Consider the following 20814-nt stretch of genomic DNA (forward strand, 5'->3'; position numbering starts at 1 on the left):
TAAAATCCTTCTTCTTCCATAGGTATTGAGGGATTTCATCCCGATAAGGTCTGGAGCATCCTTAGGGCAAGAGGACTCAAATTTGTATAAACGGTGGGTGTGGCCACCCAGGGGGCATAGGAGCGGGTCTGAATAGGGGAAATAGAGATAAACCTTTAAAATCCTTCCTCTACCATAGGGATTGAGGGATCTTATCCCAATTTGGTCTGGAGCCTCCTTAGGGCAAGAAGACTCAATTTTATATAAACGGTGCGTGTGGCCCTCGGGGGGCAGAGGGGTGGGGCAAAATAGGGGAAATAGAGGTAAACCTTTAAATTCCTTTTCCTAACAAAGGGACTAAGGTATTTCATCCCAATTTGGTCTGGAGGATCTTGGGCCAAGGGCAATCAATTTTGTATAAACAGTAGGTTAGGACCCCAGGGCAGAGGGGCGGGGTCCAATAGGGGAAATAGAGGTAAAATCTTTGAAATCATTCTTCTACCATAGGGATTATGGGATTTTATCCCAATTTTGTCTTCATCAAGTTGTATAGTAGTGACTGTTACTGTTAGAGTGTATTCATTAAAACAAGATGGCCACCAGGCTGCCATTTTGGATTTTGAAATTTGAAGTTCTTGCTATATCTCCAGAAATACTGGATGGATCTTTCTGAAATTTCATATGTACATATAGTACCTACCATGGAGTGCTATATCTTTACCTCATATCAAGTTCTTTAAACATATCCTGGTGAGAGATACAGGCTCTCTGGGCCTCTTATTTAAATATTCTCTGCATGGTTTAAAAACAAAAATAGCAGTAGAAATCAATTCTCCATACCCTCAAACCGCAACATCATTGCACGCATAAAAACAACACATTTCCATGATAACTCTATGGTTTAGTTGTTATTCAACTTTCTATTTTCCATACAGTATTTTCGAAGTGCCATCTTTGAACTTCATTGGTACTTACTGAACATCTCATTTAGTGCTTAGAGAAATATAGTTCCTAGTTGAAAATAGAAAACAAATTTGGTTTTGAGCATCCTTGTGCCAAGGGCTCTCAATTTTGTATAAACGGTGGGTGTGGCCCCCTAAAGGCAGAGGAGCGGGGCCCAATAGGGAAAATTGAGGTAAAACCTTAAAAATCCTTGTTCTATGGTAGGGATTGAGGGATTTTATCCCAATTTGGTCTGGAGCAATCTTGGGCAAAAGACACTCAATTTTGTATTAACTGTGAGTGTGGAACACTCTGGGGGCAGAGGGACAGGGCCCAATAGGGGAAACATAGCATATTCTTCAAAATCCTTCATCTTCTGTAGAAATGACATGATTTTGTCCAAATTTGGTATGAAGCACCCTTGGGTGAAGTGGAAGCAACTTGAATAAATGGTGGATCTGAGGGGTGGGGGCCACTAGGGGTAATTTCTCTAAAATTCTTTTTCTTCTGTAGGAATGGCAGGGTTTTGTCCATATTAGGTCTGAAGTATTCTTGTGTGTAGTTCGAATTATTCTGACGTTTTATCAACTTCTTTTTATATCGGTCTGTCGTCGATTAACATCAGAACTCTGGCCCTCTATATTATGCGGGAAATAAGCGACCCGCGCCCGGGTCGCACTTCAAACTGATATCTTACAAACAAATCGTCACACACGTATCGAAAGATCTATTCTTTATGCACAAGATGACCATAAATTACATGCCTCAAACAAACAATACAATCACTAAAAACATTTTTTTTCAAACTTCTCTGTTTTACTCTATTTTTTTATAGCCCCGCCTTCTAATGCCACATGACTAAAATCTCGCCGGCCTACGTCATAACGGCCTGCATAACGTTGGGGAAAATACCTTCGGTAACGTGAGATCTCGTCAAGTCATGTGACATTGCTCATGCCCTAATTTCCATTAAAAACATGAGTTGGTATAGAAAACGTTGGAAAATGCTTTTCGTAATGATCTTTGAAACATGTTATTGATACCACCTAGTGCATAAAGAATACGACGGGTGACTGTTCATCACATGTGCAGTAAAATGTATACATCTCAAACAAATACTGCATACACATATGTTTATTTTGAAATGAATGCAAGCCAATAATTTTTATCATTTGTAGCTTTTTAAGTGTACTAGTTAATATGTTACAATTATAATTTACATTTGTACAATTCAGCTGTTTGTAACACAGTCTGGGATGCAGAGCACAGATACATGTATAGTTGTTACAGGTTTTGATCAGGGTCAGGTCCTCCCTGAGCAAAGCATTTCCAAAGTGGACTGAGAGATTCATGGAATGTACTTGATAATGTGGACTTTTCCATCACGCTGACCAATCCACAGGTGTCTGTAGTTGTCAATGGCAACAGCAGTTGGGAACATCAGTCCATCCTCTTCTCTCATCAGAAATTTACTGAATTTTCCCTCGGGGGTGAGCAGGTGTAGGGCATGGTTCCAGTAGTCTGTGACAACGAGGCAGCCATCTTTGTCCTGACACATTCCTCGGGGGTGGAACCGACTTGCTGGGTCTCTCCCTATTGCTCCTTTATATGTGATATCTTTTAGTACATTAATCACACTTCCTGTTGTAGTTGGCTTGTCAGGGATATATAGGGTTGAATTAAGTATGTACAGGGCAGAATTTGTCATGACAATGTCATGAAAATCCTGTGGATGAAAATGGAGATAGTGTGCTTTTTTTTTTATCTCTATTAGACTTCTGATATTGACTCCATTTTCATTGTATTCATCAAAACTTCTGATTATCTTTATAAAAGATGTGTTACCTTCCATTTCACTGATGTATCTTTCTGCACACATGATCACTTGTCCAGAGTGCGACAGTCCTACACATCTCAAAGTATCATCTCCACAGTCAATAAAGCGATACACTTTACCTGTCGTTGTAACTCTGGCCAAAAGACGATTTCCTTGCTGTTGTACATAAATTCCTTTCTCTGTGACAGGAGTGATGTGGACAACACCTGTCATAAGTGGTTCTTCATTCTCAATATATCCTTTGTGTTTGCTAAAGTCCACAAGATACAGTTTCTTTTTTATCACAATGAAAGCACTGTTCACATCTACAGGGGCTATTCTGTCTATTGGAGACTTGGTACATTTGTACATTGTTTCCGAGTCTACTTCTTCATATGAACTCTCTTCATCTGTAGAATCCTGGTCACTGTCAACAGCTTCATCTGTGTCCACGACAACACTGTTTCCCTGTGGTATATCCTCTGAACATGTGTTAACAGAAACTGACGTTTCACAAGTCGTTCCAGCTAGACTTCCGAATAAAGTCTGCATGTTTCCTTCACAGAATCCTGACCCTGGAAGGAAACTCAATGGTGTTTCCTCCCATATTTTAGGGGGATTTGTGATACTGTCCAGAATTTCCAAAGCCTGAATTGATTTTGTGCCATCACAAGTATCTACAGACTCAGGATGTTGTTGAAATACTTTGAGAAGTGAGAGACACATATCTGACTGTACAAGTCGGTCGTTCAGACAGCTAACTTTCACTGTTTTATGATCTGTCACCGTTGTCTGTAAACCCTGACTCCAGGTTTCTATCTCTTCTATCAGGGTTACCTTTTGTTTGGCAATATTCTCCGATAAATTTGTGCATTTTTCTGTCACAGATTCTTTTTCCTGTTCCATGTGGGTGATACTGTTTTGAACTTGTTCACACATTTCTTTTCCTCTGTTGTTCACCTCGTTCCTGAGTTGGACTTGCTTTTCTTTTGTGACATGGTCTATTTCACAGAACTTATGGTCACTATGGTTACCATCTATAATACAGGAAGCACAAGCAAGCCTGTCACATGTTCTACAGAACAATGAAACCTCCCTGGCTGTGTGTCTGAGACAGTATGTTGGTTTGTTCCTAATACTGTCAATGACACTCTGGTGATTTTGACTACTAGAAGTAGTTACTTCATTCTGACAGACTGTCTGTGCCATCACTGTTGATGAGTCTGCCATTGGTAAAGTTGTTCAGCACCTATTGGTGTTAATGCCTTGTTTTCATGAATTAGGAATCACTTTCAACCTATTTGGTTTTGGGGGTTTTCTGGAAAAAAATAAATCAAAATGATTAAATTCTTTTTTAGAGATATCAGGAAACCACTATGTTTTTTTTGTTTTTTTTTCTTATTGTTCAGCAGTTAAGAAACTGGAAGTAATACTGTTTCTCGGGATCTCATTTAAATACAATTTGGACAAACACATTTGTATTTGTTTGGAGAAAAAATACTACAGTCTTACTAAAGGTAAAATTTCATTTATACCTGTTATAAAATTGATTACTATAAATCACTTAATTTCATGAATATGATTGTGACTGTTCATCCAAGGACATATTTCCAAGGATTTGAATTATAGCTATTCCTTTTATTGAGTGAGATATTAAAGTTCCCTTTGTGAATTATGCAAAAATTAACATACTCTAGAGAATATTAAGTGATTTATGCATTCTGGTCAACTCTCCCTATTTAGAAGGAAGACTCCTGATGTTGGACCCTTCAATTTAATATTTTCAACCAGTAAGTTTGCTAATTATTGCTATATTCTAAGATATGATCATTTCATCTGAAGGAACAACTCAAAACATTTCATTTGAAGGGTTATTTTGTCTCGAGGGGGTATACACACATTTCATTTATGTTTTAATTTTAAGCATGCAGAATCCCCCTATGAAACTTTAAAAAAGTATAGCAAGTATGTTTATGGTATACTTGCTTTTCAAAATATGATGAAAATGAAGAAAAAAAGAAAGAAAAATGCCCACCTGTATCTGTTAGTCTCGGTGTGGTAGAAACCTGTATGCCACGCTCTACACCTGGTGTACATGTAAAGTAAGGATAACAATATGATAATCTCCATGGGTGACTATCTATGTATGACTTTAGTGTAGTGTGATGTTGACTTTCTGTATTTCTGATTTCCTTCCAGGAATAGGGTCACAAACAAGTTTCACTTTCTAAATGTCACACTTTTCAACATCCATACAACATTGCTGTGTTCCAATATATTCAAAATATAAAACCTTTATCTTCTTCTACCATATGGATTAAGGGATTTTATCCTAATTTAATCTGGAGCATCCTTGGGCAAAAGGGACTCAATTTTGTATAAACAGCAAGTGTGGCCCCCCTGGGGGCAGAAGGGAGGGGCCCAAGAGGGGGAAATATAGCAAATTCTTCAAATACCTTCTTCTTCAGTACGAATGACAGGATTTTGTCCAAATTTGGTATGAAGCACCCTTGGGTAAAGGGGAACCAATTTTGTATAAACGGTGTGTCTAACCCCCCTGGAGGCAGAGAGGAGGGGGCCCAATAGGGGAAATGGAGGTAAAACCTTTAAAATACTTCTTCTACCATAGAGATTAAAGGATTTAATCCTAATTTAGTCCGAAGCATCCTTGGGCCAAGGGGACTCAATTTGGATAAGCAGTGGGTGTGGTCTGCCAGAGGGTAGAAGGGTGGGGCCCAAAAGGAGAAATAGAGGTAAAATCTTTAAAATCCTTCTTCGACCATCAGGATTAAGGGATTTTATCCTTATTTAGTCTGGAGCATCCTTGGGCCAAGGGGTCTCAATTTTGTATAATTGGTGGGTATGACCACCCCCCACCCCCACCCCCTAGGGGCATAGGGGTGGGGCTCTGTTTGAAGTTTGTTCTCACTATATCTCAAGTACTGGATGGATCTTTCTGAAATTTCATATGTACTTACAGCACCTACCATGGAGTGCTATATCTTTACTTCATACCAATTATTTTAAACATATTCAGGTGAGTGATACAGGCCCTCTGGTCATAATTTAAACTAGTTATTGCAAAAGATTTTATTTATCGAAATTAGCCTCTTTATTACAGATATTTTCCTTGTAACACTTTTATTTCACGGTATCAAACCTCAACATAGTTCCCCTCAAGATAGTGGTTATTATTTAATTCCCCTCTCAATGGTGTTATGTTTTAAACCACAATTATATGTCTCTTTTTTTCAATAACATACTGCCAATATATTTTAACATCTTCTTCACTAAACAATTGCTTTATACATCTACTTGACATACTGTAGACAAGGATTTTTTTTCTATAGTGTAACTTTCATCTTTTTCGCTTTCATGAAACTATATCATGACAGCAAATATTTGTGCACAGCTTACTATATATTTGGTAAATACATGCGAAGGGTGAAATGAAGAATTGTTGAGTAGTGATTTTACCAGCGAAAAGCGAAAACTGGCCCGAGAAAAGGTTCAAGATACAGCCAAACCCCTTTATAGTGCAAAGATAATAAAGGTGAAAACTGGACTGGGCAAAAGCGTCAAGGTACAGCATTGCCATACCCCTTTATAGTGCAATAATATTACAGGTGAAAAGTTGACCAGGCAAAAGCTTCAAGATACACAATTTCCAAACCCCTTTATAGTGCAATAATATTACAGGTGAAAACTTGATTAGGTGAAAGGTGAAAGGTATAGCATCACCAAACCCCTTTATAATGCAAAAATATTACAGGTGAAAACTTGATTGGGCGAAAGGTTCAAGGTACAGCATTGCCAAACCCCTTTTAAGTGCAATAATACTACAGGTGAAAATTTGACCAGGCAAAAGCTTCAAGATACAGCATTACAAAACCCCTTTATAGTGCAAAAATATTACAGGTGAAAACTTGACCGGGCAAAAGCTTCAAGGTACAGAATTGCCATACCCCTTTATAGTGCAATAATATTACAGGTGAAAACTTGATTAGGTGAAAGGTGAAAGGTATAGCATCACCAAACCCCTTTATAATGCAAAAATATTACAGGTGAAAACTTGACCGGGCAAAAGCTTCAATGTACAGAATTGCCATACCCCTTTATAGTGCAATAATATTACAGGTGAAAACTTGATTGGGCGAAAGGTTCAAGGTACAGCATTGCCAAACCCCTTTTAAGTGCAATAATACTACAGGTGAAAATTTGACCAGGCAAAAGCTTCAGAACAGCATTACAAAACCCCTTTATATTGCAATAATATTAAAAGTGAAAACTTGATTTGGCGAAAGCTTCAAGGTACACCATTGCCAAACCCCTTTATAGTGCAATAATATTACAGGTGAAAACTTGACCAGGCAAAAGCTTCAAGATACACCATTGCCAAACCCCTTTGTAGTGCAATAATATTACAGGTGAAAACTTGATTGGGCGAAAGGTTCAAGGTACAGCATTGCCAAACCCCTTTATAGTGCAATAATATTACAGGTGAAAACTTGACCAGGCAAGAGCTTCAAGATACACCATTGCCAAACCCCTTTATAGTGCAATAATATTACAGGTGAAAACTTGACCAGGCAAAAGCTTCAAGATACAGCATTGCCAAACCCCTTTATAGTGCAATAATATTACAGGTGAAAAGTTGACAGGCAAAAGCTTCAAGATACAGCATTGCCAAACCCTTTTATAGTGCAATAATACTGCAGGTGAAAACTTGACCAGGCAAAAGCTTCAAGATACAGCATTACCAAACCCCTTTATAGTGCAGTAATATTACAGGTGAAAACTTGACCAGGCAAAAGCTTCAAGGTACAACATTGCCAAACCCCTGTATAGTGCAGTAATATTACAGGTGACACTTGACCGGGCAAAAGCTTCAAGGTACACCATTGCCAAACCCTTCTTAGTGCAATAATATATCTGTTCAGACGTTGGCAGTGTAACAGTTTTAGTGTTTATTATGTTTGTGTGCTAGGTGGATTCCATCATTGCTGGCAAACGCTGCGAGGACACACATCTCGGGGAAGAGGCAGGCCGCAACTGGAGGGAAATCTACGATCAGACCTACATATTTGACATCATAGAGCGAGAGGTAAATTGTAGGACTGATGATCTAGTGACGGACAGTTCCATTTCATGATGAAATATTGAACGTTGTCAATTTGGAACTTGGATGTGTTAGCAGATATTGAGTCCACAAAATAGTAACTAGTGACCTTAACCTGGGGTTTGGGTAAAGTTTACTATCAATTTCATAGGGAAATATAATCTTTGTGTATATTTTGTTTATTTTCAGAGGAAAATAGTTCAAATTTTTGTGAAAATATAATCATGTGATTGCAGTTTGATGGTATGAAAATTAATACCATGGCTCACTCTTACAGCTTAAGGATAGGGGTCAAAAAAGGTAAAAAAGCTAAAATTTCAACAAACTTTTTCTTCAGACCTAAATATGCTAGAATGACTCAATGACAATCATTATGGTTGGAAAGGTCCTAAGGTGCTTCATCAAAGCTGTGAATTGTTTACCCTTGAATATAGGATTTGTATGTTTTTAGGTCACCTGAGCTCAAGTGACCTATTGCTATCCGTCTTCATCCGTCGTCGTCCGACGTCCGTCTTGCATCGTCCGTTAACATTTTGCATTTTCAACTTAAGCTGAAATACTGGCAGAGGGATTTCATAAATATTTCATGGGAAGGTTACTGACATCTCCCTGACCAAGTCTTATTATTTTTCGGGTAGATCAGAAATCCAATATGGCCGCCACGGACGCCATTTTGAAAAACTATTTCAAACTTAAAATCAAGTTCTGCTGGGCCGATTGAACTAAAACTTGGTAGGAATGATCGACTCATGGTCCTGACAAAGTGTTGTTATTTTTCGGGTCGATCAGAAATCCAATATGGCCACCACGGCCGCCATTTTGAAAAACTATTTCAAACTTAAAGTCAAGTTCTGTTGGGCCGATTGAACAGAAACTTGGTAGGAATGATCAACTTATGGTCCTGACAAAGTGTTGTTATAATATGCTAGAATGACTCATTATGATTAGAAAGGTCTTAAGGAGCTTCATAAAAGCTGTGAATTGTTTACCCTTGAATATATGATTTTTATGTTTTTTAACAGTTGCCAGCTATATGAATTATATATATTGATCACTCCCCAACATTATTTTGCCAGGATATCCATAATTAAAACACCATATTTGGTTTAAAATATTCTGTAGTATTTTTCTTTGTCACTTAACAAATAACATTTAATGATATCTCTGGTGACCTTTAAGGTCCAAGGGAAAATCTAAACTATGCTGGAAGAATGATTGAGAAAATAAGTTTTGAGAGGTGTTCAAGACCTTTTTATTAGCTCACCAGGTCCGAAGGACCAAGGTGAGCCTATGCCATTCCTTGGCATCCGTCGACTGCTTCTGTAGAACTTAGAAATGGATATCAATCATATTTGGTCGTAAGCATTGTACAAATGGTGGGGTAGACATCCCAGGGGTTGTGGGGTGGGGCTATAAAGGGTAATTTGGCCATTTTGCTTTAAGTGACCTTCTCCGGAACTCAGCGATGGATATGAACTATATTTTGTTGGAAGCATCCCTTCTTGGTGGAGATTAACAATTGTACAAATGGACTGGCTGACCTCCCCAGGCTAATTAGGGATGGGGCCAAAAACAGTTTATTCCTTGGAAATGGTGGAGATCCCCACCCTATAACCATATATACAATTGCTGAGTATAAAGAGATGAATGCACATATGCTTCCAATATGGCCCCAGGGTCTGCCCCACCTTTGGAGACTTAACCCCTGGGTCATAACTTTGAAACGGTTGAGATCCCCTCCTCAAAACTTTATATACAAATGCTGGGCATAAAGAGACGAATGCAGTCATGATATTAGAATTGACCACACCCCTAGAGACCTAGTTTCTGAGTCACAGCTTGGAAGCAGTTGAGATCCCCACCCCATAACCGTACATAAAATTGCTGGGCATGAACAATCAAATACAGATATGCTACAAGGATTGGCCTTACAGTGCCACTACTGAGAATCTTGTAATCCTACTAGCATATCCATTAGCATTAGTTTGTTCTTAAATCACTCTGTAATTATTCATGACCGGTCAGCCAAGATTGTTCAGATTGTTTACTACCGGTCAGCCAAGATTGTTCAGATTGTTTACTATGATATTGGAGTCGTTCAGTTGCACTGCATGAAAATATGTCATTTTATGTCAAATCACTTCTCTTTTTCTTTTTTTTCAGATCAAAATACTACCGACCTTGACATTAGACATTTTGAAGGATTGGTATTTACAGTATGAGAAAGGCCGACATAGGAAAATCAGCTTTCAGGTAAACATTTTGTATATCATTGAAGATTTCTTCTCAGTGGCTGGAATTTTGTGTTCATTATTTAGTCTAGGTAATGAATCATATTTAAGAGATAACCATCCCCCCCTCCCCAGTGTTTGGTTCCACTGCTAATCCAGATAAGTAGAGGTGGCATTTCTTGGTGCTGTGTTGTTGACAACAGGTGTAGGTTCCTTTTATTACACTAAATAGTAGAATTAACCATACCTTTCAGTAGCATTTGTGTTAAGTGTAGGATCTTATTGCTAAAGAGAATGCTTTCACAATTTCTTAAGGAAAAAAAAGAGACATTTCACAAATTTAACATGATTATGAAATCCCAGTATGCTTCTTAAAAGGAACTGCATTATTACAACACTAGAATTATGAAATCAACACAAGGTAAAATGGCATAATTAGTACTAGGAAAGAAAAAAAAAATCAAAATAATATATGTAGGTTGTACCGGTACTGGTATATACTATTGTGATCTTGTAAAAGAACAGGAGCCTGCCTGATGTAACATTTACAACTCTTGATATAATGAGCGGCCTAATAGTGTACATTTTATATCAGATTGTTGGAAAGACAGAAGACGATAAGCCGTCATCATCAGATACTGTTGATAGACCAAAGGAGAAGGCGGCTGTAATGGGGAACACATATCCCCTGACCTGTTTGGTGGATGAGGACCAGAGTCATGCCGCGCCAATCACCGACATCAAACTGTACAAACAAACCCTTAATGTGCTACCATTCACAAAGATAATCTCTTGACCAGACATAATATTTATTTCATGGAATAAATTGTGATTTATCTACCTTTCTGTATTCTGTATTTCTTTTTAAAGTTTTTAGCTCACCTGCCCGAAGGGCTATTAAGCTTATGTCATGGCGCCGCCTCTGCCGTCCGTCCGTTGTCATCCCTCAAATTTTCCTTTATTTTCTTCTGAAGAATGGACAGGCCTAGAGTCACGATATTTGACTGAAAGCTTCATTGGTAAGAGCCTGACAAAGTTTGAGAACGAAAATGACCTTGACCTATTTTCAAGGTAACAGGGGTCAAATATGTCAAACATTTAAAGCATAGAATCATATGATTATGTTTTATGGCTTGTAGCTTCCATGGATGGAGTCCGACAAAGTTTGTGATTGAAATATTTGTAGTACAGTATAATATTTAATGAGAATATTTTGCTATGACTGCTTGAATATCCAGGTGAGCAATACAGGCCCTCTGGGCCTCTTGTTATGAATGTTCGATTAACTTATTTCTGAAGAAGCTATGAAGCTGTCATGTCAAGGTCATAGCAAAGGGTTGAAGTTCAAAATATTCTATTACTTGCCAGAAAAATCTACTGGACAACTAAGTGTCATGCATCGTGAACATCACAACCACATAACAGCTGATTTTTTTTTATGTATATTGTATCTGTAATATCAAGATCAAGGTCACAGGTTAAATCTTTCTAATACTTTTGTAGGGCAGACACCACTGACCAACTTCTGATGATGAAATTGAATAGGTGATTTATGGTAATATTCATATAGGCAGTGTGCTGCAGTAAGGGTTACAGAACTTCAGCAAGCTTATTAGTTCCCCACACTACCGTCAAGGACTGTAGCTTTCCACACCATCCAGCAGTCAGTCCGTCGGTGCATCTCTTTGTCTGGGACATATCACTACGATTGCTTATTTACTTTGTGGTGCTTTGTCCAGGGTATGTCTCTTATATGCTCTGTCATCTACAATTGCAAAAGAAATTGTATGCAAGATCCTCTTGGCAGTGATGCATACTTAAACTGGGTCTCGAACCCAATTTATACAGAGTAATGGCCCTTTGTTTTCCCTACATAACTTTGTCCAAAGCATGTCTCTTATACTGCCATCTACAGTTGCCATTATTTTTTTTTTGCAAATACCTTTTAGGATGGCGGAGTTTTGTTCTTTTTTGTCACCAAAGTATGTCTTGAGACAGGGACTAACGAATAAAATAATTCTCTAATCACGATCTTTATTTTAAAGGTTTATGCTAATTTACTTGTTATCTTGTTGGCAATACTTCACTTTTGGTCTCCGCGTTGCACCTTCAACCGAGTGAGGAAGGCAGTAGGTTCTGTCTTGAGAATTTGTATTGTAATACCACATGTGATCACATCTTACAAGTCTTTTACCATGTTAACCATGTAAAAATATAAAGCAAGTTGATTTCAAATTAATTTATTCAATAACAATTTTCTTTAATATATCAAAACTAACATCACATTTATATCTCAAAAGAGATAAATATTCGACTTCTCTTTTAGTGAAAACACTATATCACAGTCAGAAGTTGTTATTTTACAAGAATAAAATGATTTATAAATAGTATTTCTGGACGGAAATATATAATGGAGGTGTGTTTATATACATTGATGTATGGAATATTACTAAAGCTGACAGAAATTGAATGTGTATTTATGAAAAATAAAAGAAATTCCATCACACAGTTTTAATAATAAATTATGCAGAAAGCAGCTGTATAAAAAGCATTCATATTTTTATCTTAGCACTCAGAACGAAGCAGTAAAACAATCTTTCAATTTAAGACTACTGGTAAAGTTAATATTTCACACTAATGCAAAAGCAAAATAATTTTAATTTGGTATAAACAATATAAATTATATACAACAGTAAATCGTACCAGAACACCACTTTCTGACGGTACCTGGGCAAAGGGAGATAACTATTGAACAGTAGTCGATAACAAACGCAGTGCCCAGCCACTGTAGAAGTGGTGTGAAGACTTTGTATAGAGAAAAATGCAGTGCTTCTGGTATGTGTGTGAAGTGTCCGGCAGAGGAACAGCTTCAGGACAAGAGTAACACACAGCCAATGGGCGGCCACAACACCATATAATATAGTACCTACAGTGTACCTACAGTGCTAGAGAACAGGGGGTAGGGAGATGGTATCTGGAGAAATCGTTCCTATGGTGGAGGATGCAGAAAACATGAAAGAAATGTTAGACTAGATGATAATATTTAGATAACATTAATACTCTTAGTTACAGCAGAAGTGGGATTTCTGAGACATGCTGTACATCACATTTCTAAAGTATGTACATATGTACATTTCTAAAGATGCAAGACAATGTAAAACACTTCAGTCTTGTAAGTCTTCCTTACTATTGATTCAATATCATACTGAGAAAAATTTGATTGCAAGTGAAACAAAGTCCAGATAATTTCACAATGTTAAAATGTCATTCGTAGTCTGGATGATCACTGTCCAGTCTTGCGTCCTATTCCATTGTCTTGGTACTGTGGAGCTCCAGGTCAGGGTGGGGGTTTGACAGGATGCCCTTAATGTCCTGTAAACAAACACAGAAATCATAGACATAAGACATTTACAGCATCAGCAGTCAACTTCACCACAAAACAGTATGTAACTGATTTTATAAACATCTTATATACATTTCTTGCAAAAAATATTTTTGTTTTTTACAATTTTAGATATTACAAGTTAAAACTCATGATCAACTTAAGAAATTAACCATATATTTTATCAGACAAGATATTTTTTATGAGTGTATGTAAAGCATGTATTCATGTGTATATATACAGTGTGTACCGGCTATCTATAAATCCATGTTTATCTATACAGTGTGTACCGGCTATCTCTAAATCCATGTTTATATATACAGTGTGTACGGGCTATCTATAAATCCATGTTTATATATACAGTGGGTACCGGCTCTCTATAAATCCATGTTTATATATAAAGTGTGTACCGGCTCTCTATAAATCCATGTTTATATATACAGTATGTACGGGCTATCTATAAATCCATGTTTATATATACAGTGGGTACCGGCTCTCTATAAATCCATGTTTATATATAAAGTGTGTACCGGCTCTCTATAAATCCATGTTTATATATACACTGTGTACCGGCTCCCTATAAATCCATGTTTATATATACAGTGTGTACGGGCTATCTATAAATCCATGTTTATATATACAGTGTTTACCGGCTATCTATAAATCCATGTTTATATATACAGTGGGGACCGGCTCTCTATAAATCCATGTTTATATATACAGTATGTACGGGCTATCTATAAATCCATGTTTATATATACAGTGTTTACCGGCTATCTATAAATCCATGTTTATATATACAGTGTTTACCGGCTATCTATAAATCCATGTTTATATATACAGTGTTTACCGGCTATCTATAAATCCATGTTTATATATACAGTGTGTACCGGCTCTCTATAAATCCATGTTTATATATAGTGTGTATGGGCTATCTATAAATCCATGTTTATATATACAGTGTGTACCGGCTCCTATAAATCCATGTTTATATATACAGTGTGTACGGGCTATCTATAAATCCATGTTTATATATAAAGTGTGTACCGGCTCTCTATAAATCCATGTTTATATATACAGTGTGTACCAGCTATCTATAAATCCATGTTTATATATACAGTGTGTACGGGCTCTCTATAAATCCATGTTTATATATACAGTGTGTACCGGCTACTATAAAACCATGTTTATATATACAGTGTGTACAGGCTCTCTATAAATCCATGTTTATATATACAGTGTGGACTGGCTATCTATAAATCCATGTTTATATATACAGAGTGTACCGGCTATCTATAAATCCATGTATATATAGACAGTGTGTACCGGCTCTCTATAAATCCATGGTTATATATACAGTGTGTACTGGCTATCTATAAATCCATGTTTATATATACTGTGTGTACTTGCTATCTATAAATCCATGTTTATATATACAGAGTGTACCGGCTATCTATAAATCCATGTTTAGATCTACAGTGTGTAATGGATATCTATAAATTCATGTTTATATATACAGTGTGTACTGGCTATCTATAAATCCATGTTTATATATACTGTGTGTACTTGCTATCTATAAATCCATGTTTATATATACAGTGTGTGCGGGCTCTCTATAAATCCATGTTTATATATAGTGTGTATGGGATATCTATAAATCCATGTTTATATATACAGTGTGTACCGGCTTTCTATAAATCCATGTATATATAGACAGTGTGTACCGGCTCTCTATAAATCCATGGTTATATATACAGTGTGTACCGGCTATCTATAGATCCATGTTTATATATACAGTGTGTACCGACTATCTATAAATCCATGTTTATATATACAGTGTGGACTGGCTATCTATAAATCCATGTTTATATATACTGTGTGTACTTGCTATCTATAAATCCATGTTTATATATACAGTGTGTCCCGGCTATCTATAAATCCATGTTTATATATACAGTGTGGACTGGCTATCTATAAATCCATGTTTATATATACTGTGTGTACTTGCTATCTATAAATCCATGTTTATATATACAGAGTGTACCGGCTATCTATAAATCCATGTATATATAGACAGTGTGTACCGGCTCTCTATAAATCCATGTGTACTACCCATCACTGGATTCACATAACTGCACAACTCGCATTTTATCCTCTGAACTTTTTACCAAAGTTGATAGAAAATAGGGACTGACTTGGTGGTTTTATCAAGTTTTCAGGGAGCTTTTGCCAAGGTTAGAGGACTTCAGTAAGTTTTGTACTAAGTCTGCTTTGTTTTACCAAGGTTAGAGGACTTAAGTAAGTTTTGTACCAAGTTAAATCCATGTTTATATATACAGTGTGTACAGGCTCTCTATAAATCCATGTTTATATATACAGTGAGTACGGGCTACTTTAAATCCATGTTTATATATACAGTGTGTACTGGCTATCTATAAATCCATGTTTATATATACAGTGTGTACCGACTATCTATAAATCCATGTTTATATATACAGTGAGTACGGGCTACTTTAAATCCATGTTTATATATACAGTGTGTACTGGCTATCTATAAATCCATGTTTATATATACAGTGAGTACGGGCTACTTTAAATCCATGTTTATATATACAGTGTGTACCGGCTATCTATAAATCCATGTATATATAGACAGTGTGTACCGGCTCTCTATAAATCCATGTTTACTACCCATCACTGGATTCACATAACTGCACAACTCGCATTTTATCCTCTGAACTTTTTACCAAAGTTGATAGAAAATAGGGACTGACTTGGTGGTTTTATCAACTTTTCAGGGAGCTTTTGCCAAGGTTAGAGGACTTCAGTAAGTTTTGTACTAAGTCTGCTTTGTTTTACCAAGGTTAGAGGACTTAAGTAAGTTTTGTACCAAGTCTGCTTTGTTTTACCAAGGTTAGAGGACTTAAGTAAGTTTTGTACCAAGTCTGCTTCGTTTTACCAAGGTTAGAGGACTTAAGTAAGTTTTGTACCAAGTCTGCTTCGTTTTGCCCAGGTTAGAGGACTTAATTAAGTTTTGTCCCAAGTCTGCTTCGTTTTGCCCAGGTGAGAGGACTTAAGTAAGTTTTGTACCAAGTCTGCTTCGTTTTACCAAGGTTAGACGACTCAAGTAAGTTTTGTACCAAGTCTGGTTCGTTTTGCCCAGGTTAGAGGACTTAATTAAGTATTGTACCAAGACTGCTTCGTTTTGCCCAGGTTAGGGGACTTAAGTAAGTTTTGTACCAGGTCTGCTTCGTTTTGCCAAGGTTAGAGGACTGAAGCAAGTTTTGTACCAAGTCTGCTTCGTGTTGCCAAGGTTAGAGGACTGAAGTAAGATTTGTCCCAAGTCTGCTTCGTTTTGCCAAGGTTAGAGGACTGAGTAAGTTTTGTCCCAAGTCTGCTTCGTTTTGCCCAGGTTAGAGGACTTAAGTAAGTTTTGTACCAAGTCTGCTTTGTTTTACCAACAACAATTTGTGTTTACGAGTGAGTGAATCTCTACACCTATAAAAGATGTGTAATGTTACTGGAAAGTGTTGGTAGTATACTCACCAGTGTTTTGAATGTACTGCAGGAGTTAATGATGTCCTGGATTAGGGGGTGTTCCATCAGGACCTTGAAAGGAACAGGCTCAGCATTGTCACTGCCGAGTTCCTGGTATACACTTGTCAGCTTCTCCTGTGTAAACAATCGATTTATCTGACCATTAAATATGAAACAAGCCATTTGGTAACAAGATCAGAAATGGAATGCTTTCCTCTAGTATATTTTCATATTTTATGTATAAAATGTCAAAATCATTAAATCATTCATTTTGTGACTGTTAGTTGACCAAGAAATTTACAAACTAGAATTCTTGATTGAACTACAAAAGTATTTCTGTATAACTAATGTTACCTTATGAAGGTGATGTTGTATTTGTTCTGTATAACTAATGTTACCTTACAAAGGTGATGTTATATTTGTTCTGTATAACTAACGTGACCTTATGAAGGTAATGTTATATTTGTTCTGTATAACTAATGTTACCTTATGAAGTTGATGTTATATTTGTTCTGTATAACTAATGTTACCTTATGAAGGTGATGTTGTATTTGTTCTGTATAACTAGGAAATGTTATATTTGTTCTGTATAACTAATGTTACCTTATGAAGGTAATGTTATATTTGTTCTGTATAACTAATGTTACCTTACGAAGGTGATGTTATATTTGTTCTGTATAACTAATGTTACCTTACGAAGGTGATGTTATATTTGTTCTGTATAACTAATGTTACCTTATGAAGGTGATGTTATATTTGTTCTGTATAACTAATGTTACCTTACGAAGGTGATGTTATATTTGTTCTGTATAACTAATGTTACCTTATGAAGGTGATGTTATATTTGTTCTGTATAACTAATGTTACCTTACGAAGGTGATGTTATATTTGTTCTGTATAACTAATGTTACCTTATGAAGGTGATGTTATATTTGTTCTGTATAACTAATGTTACCTTACGAAGGTGATGTTATATTTGTTCTGTATAACTAATGTTACCTTATGAAGGTGATGTTATATTTGTTCTGTATAACTAATGTTACCTTACGAAGGTGATGTTATATTTGTTCTGTATAACTAATGTTACCTTACGAAGGTAATGTTATATTTGTTCTGTATAACTAATGTTGTTCTGTATAACTAATGTTACCTTATGAAGGTGATGTTGTATATATTTGTTCTGTATAACTAATGTTACCTTACGAAGGTGATGTTATATTTGTTCTGTATACCTAATGTTACCTTATGAAGGTAATGTTATATTTGTTCTGTATAACTAATGTTACCTTCATAAGGTAACATTAGTTATACAGAACAAATATACATCACCTTCGTAAGGTAACATTAGTTATACAGAACAAATATACATCACCTTCGTAAGGTAACATTAGTTATACAGTACAAATATAACATCACCTTCATAAGGTAACATTAGTTATACACAACAAATATAACATCACCTTCGTAAGGTAACATTAGTTATACAGAACAAATATACATCACCTTCGTAAGGTAACATTAGTTATACAGTACAAATATAACATTACCTTCATAAGGTAACATTAGGTATACAGAACAAATATAACATCACCTTACGAAGGTGATGTTATATTTGTTCTGTATAACTAATGTTACCTTAAGTAGGTAATGTTATATTTGTTCTGTATAACTAATGTTACCTTATGAAGGTAATGTTATATTTGTACTGTATAACTAATGTTACCTTATGAAGGTGATGTTATATTTGTTCTGTATAACTAGGAAATGTTATATTTGTTCTGTATAACTAATGTTACCTTATGAAGGTGATGTTATATTTGTTCTGTATAACTAATGTTACCTTATGAAGGTAATGTTATATTTGTTCTGTATAACTAATGTTACCTTATGAAGGTGATGTTATATTTTGTTCTGTATAACTAATGTTGTTCTGTATAACTAATGTTACCTTACAAAGGTAATGTTATATTTGTTCTGTATAACTAATGTTGTTCTGTATAACTAATGTTACCTTATGCAGGTAATGTTATATTTGTTCTGTATAACTAGGAAATGTTATATTTGTTCTGTATAACTAATGTTACCTTACGAAGGTAATGTTATATTTGTTCTGTATAACTAATGTTACCTTACGAAGGTAATGTTATATTTGTTCATTCATTTGATAATCTAAGCTTTGGCCACTTACCCTAGAAGTGGCATCCTCGGGATCAGCACATACACTGAAGCGATGGCTGTCACCCTTTGCTGACTCGCCATGGTGGAACACGCGGTACAGCGCCTCGAGGGGGACAGTGCCATCCATCGCCTCCATAGGGATATCCTCAGGGATCGGAGGGGGTGGGGACGGGTCATCCACGATATCTGGTGTGCTGCAGAATCAAACATTCTTGGTAGTTAGTGTTTATGACCAACAATGAGTTGTGTTAACCAGTTTGGAACCTGTGTATAAGTTTAATTTGGATGTGATATTTAACGTTTTATCCCTTAGGTCTATTCATTGAGGATTATTGGATCGTTGGGTGTTTCCTGATCTTCAATTTCTGTTGTACAGCTGTAAGATAAACTGACCAACCAAAAATGTTATTAAGCAATACAAGAAAAACTATCACACGAAACTGTCATGTCATGGTATGCTACACAGATCATTTCTAACACATTCTCCAAGATGCACAATGTTGCATATCATCTCATCATAAATGTTTAAAGAGATGCATTTCAATCATTAAGTATAGTTAGGTATATAGCTAATAGGCCTTTATTTTCAGTGTTTCCTTACCTTTCTGCTATACTGGGAGCAGTGGGTTCTGGCTTTGGCAGTCGTGGCATGTGCTGGCCTGCTGAAACACTTAGTGAGCGCAAGAATCCCTCGTTGGCATGGGAGGAAGCACCGAAGTACATCAGCTGTAACGAACATTTAAATGTACATGGTTATTTGGAGAAACATAAGCAAAAAAAAGAAAACAGTAAAACTGATATAAACTTATTTAATAGAAGAGGGCAAATGTGCTCTTGAAAATGTATGATGACACTCCTAATCTCTTCAAAAATATTGTTGTTCCCAAACCAAATTCAATGCAAGTTATTAACTAAAGTTAAATGACATCTCCAGCTTTAAGTGTGGTTATAAATCAAAATGTAAACATGCCTGTAAATATAGAAAGCAATTTTAACAGAAATATTTCCCAGAAAAGGTCTTTTTTCTGTATTTATGTACTAACCATGCTGACATAATCCAATGTAGGAGGATTGCGGTTATGGTCGGCAAAGAAGTCGAACAGACATCTCTTCAGGTTGGCCAGTCTATTGAAGGCATCGTCACCCGGCTGATTCCCAAACCACAGGTTCATCTACAAAGGAGAAACAGGTACAACATTTTACACTGAACAAAAGTCCATTTTGTTTATAGGAAAATAAAAATTGGAATAAGATCATTAAATCAATTTTTTGAGCCGCCAGTGTCTCAATGAACAGGCACCGTTGCACACAAAACATACAACATAATGTGACATTTATACACAACAAAAACGATGAAACAACAGTTTACCTGTTTATTACAATTCGAGATATTTAAATGAGCCGGATAGCAAGATAAAAGAAAATACAAACTTATACTTTGGCGTATCAGGGGCTACTCACTCAACACAATAAGCTAACTATATACAATACTACAAAAACAAACATGTACTGACGAGGTAGCCTCCTAAGCAAAGAAAGAGGCCACAAGGAAAAACAAAAAATATATTCTCAGCAATATATTTTAAGTAGGCCAGACAATTAACTCTTGAGCGATTCAAGACAGGCCGAA

At 36.3% G+C, this 20814-nt stretch overlaps 3 protein-coding genes across 6 annotated transcripts in view; 1 reads left to right on the forward strand and 2 right to left on the reverse strand.

Annotated features, from left to right (window-relative positions):
* Window positions 1-10929, forward strand: part of LOC110465454 (nardilysin-like) — a 53399-nt gene extending 42470 nt beyond the window's left edge. Inside the window, exons 29-31 of the mRNA XM_021521268.1 lie at window positions 7725-7841; window positions 10020-10109; window positions 10683-10929. Of these exons, the coding sequence (XP_021376943.1) occupies window positions 7725-7841; window positions 10020-10109; window positions 10683-10883 (408 nt within the window). The 3' untranslated portion in view covers window positions 10884-10929. The remainder of the gene's footprint in view (window positions 1-7724; window positions 7842-10019; window positions 10110-10682) is intronic.
* Window positions 2009-5002, reverse strand: LOC110465455. Its single transcript, XM_021521270.1, has 2 exons — window positions 4773-5002; window positions 2009-4055 (listed from the first exon to the last, which is right to left on the reverse strand). The coding sequence occupies exon 2, from the start codon at window positions 3965-3967 to the stop codon at window positions 2270-2272; it is 1698 nt and encodes a 565-aa protein (XP_021376945.1). The 5' UTR covers window positions 3968-4055; window positions 4773-5002; the 3' UTR covers window positions 2009-2269.
* A 1388-nt stretch (window positions 10930-12317) lies between the features above and the next one.
* Window positions 12318-20814, reverse strand: part of LOC110465451 (sperm flagellar protein 2-like) — a 58697-nt gene continuing 50200 nt past the window's right edge. For all 4 annotated transcript variants that reach the window (XM_021521264.1, XM_021521262.1, XM_021521263.1 and 1 more), the window contains 5 exons: window positions 20228-20356; window positions 19786-19910; window positions 19195-19378; window positions 17016-17141; window positions 12318-13459 (listed from right to left, as the gene is read on the reverse strand). In XM_021521264.1, the coding sequence (XP_021376939.1) occupies window positions 13391-13459; window positions 17016-17141; window positions 19195-19378; window positions 19786-19910; window positions 20228-20356 (633 nt within the window). In that variant the 3' untranslated portion in view covers window positions 12318-13390. The remainder of the gene's footprint in view (window positions 13460-17015; window positions 17142-19194; window positions 19379-19785; window positions 19911-20227; window positions 20357-20814) is intronic.

This window comes from Mizuhopecten yessoensis, unplaced genomic scaffold (genome assembly GCF_002113885.1).
Source record: "Mizuhopecten yessoensis strain PY_sf001 unplaced genomic scaffold, ASM211388v2 scaffold11079, whole genome shotgun sequence".
NCBI classification, from domain to species: Eukaryota; Metazoa; Mollusca; class Bivalvia; order Pectinida; family Pectinidae; genus Mizuhopecten; species Mizuhopecten yessoensis.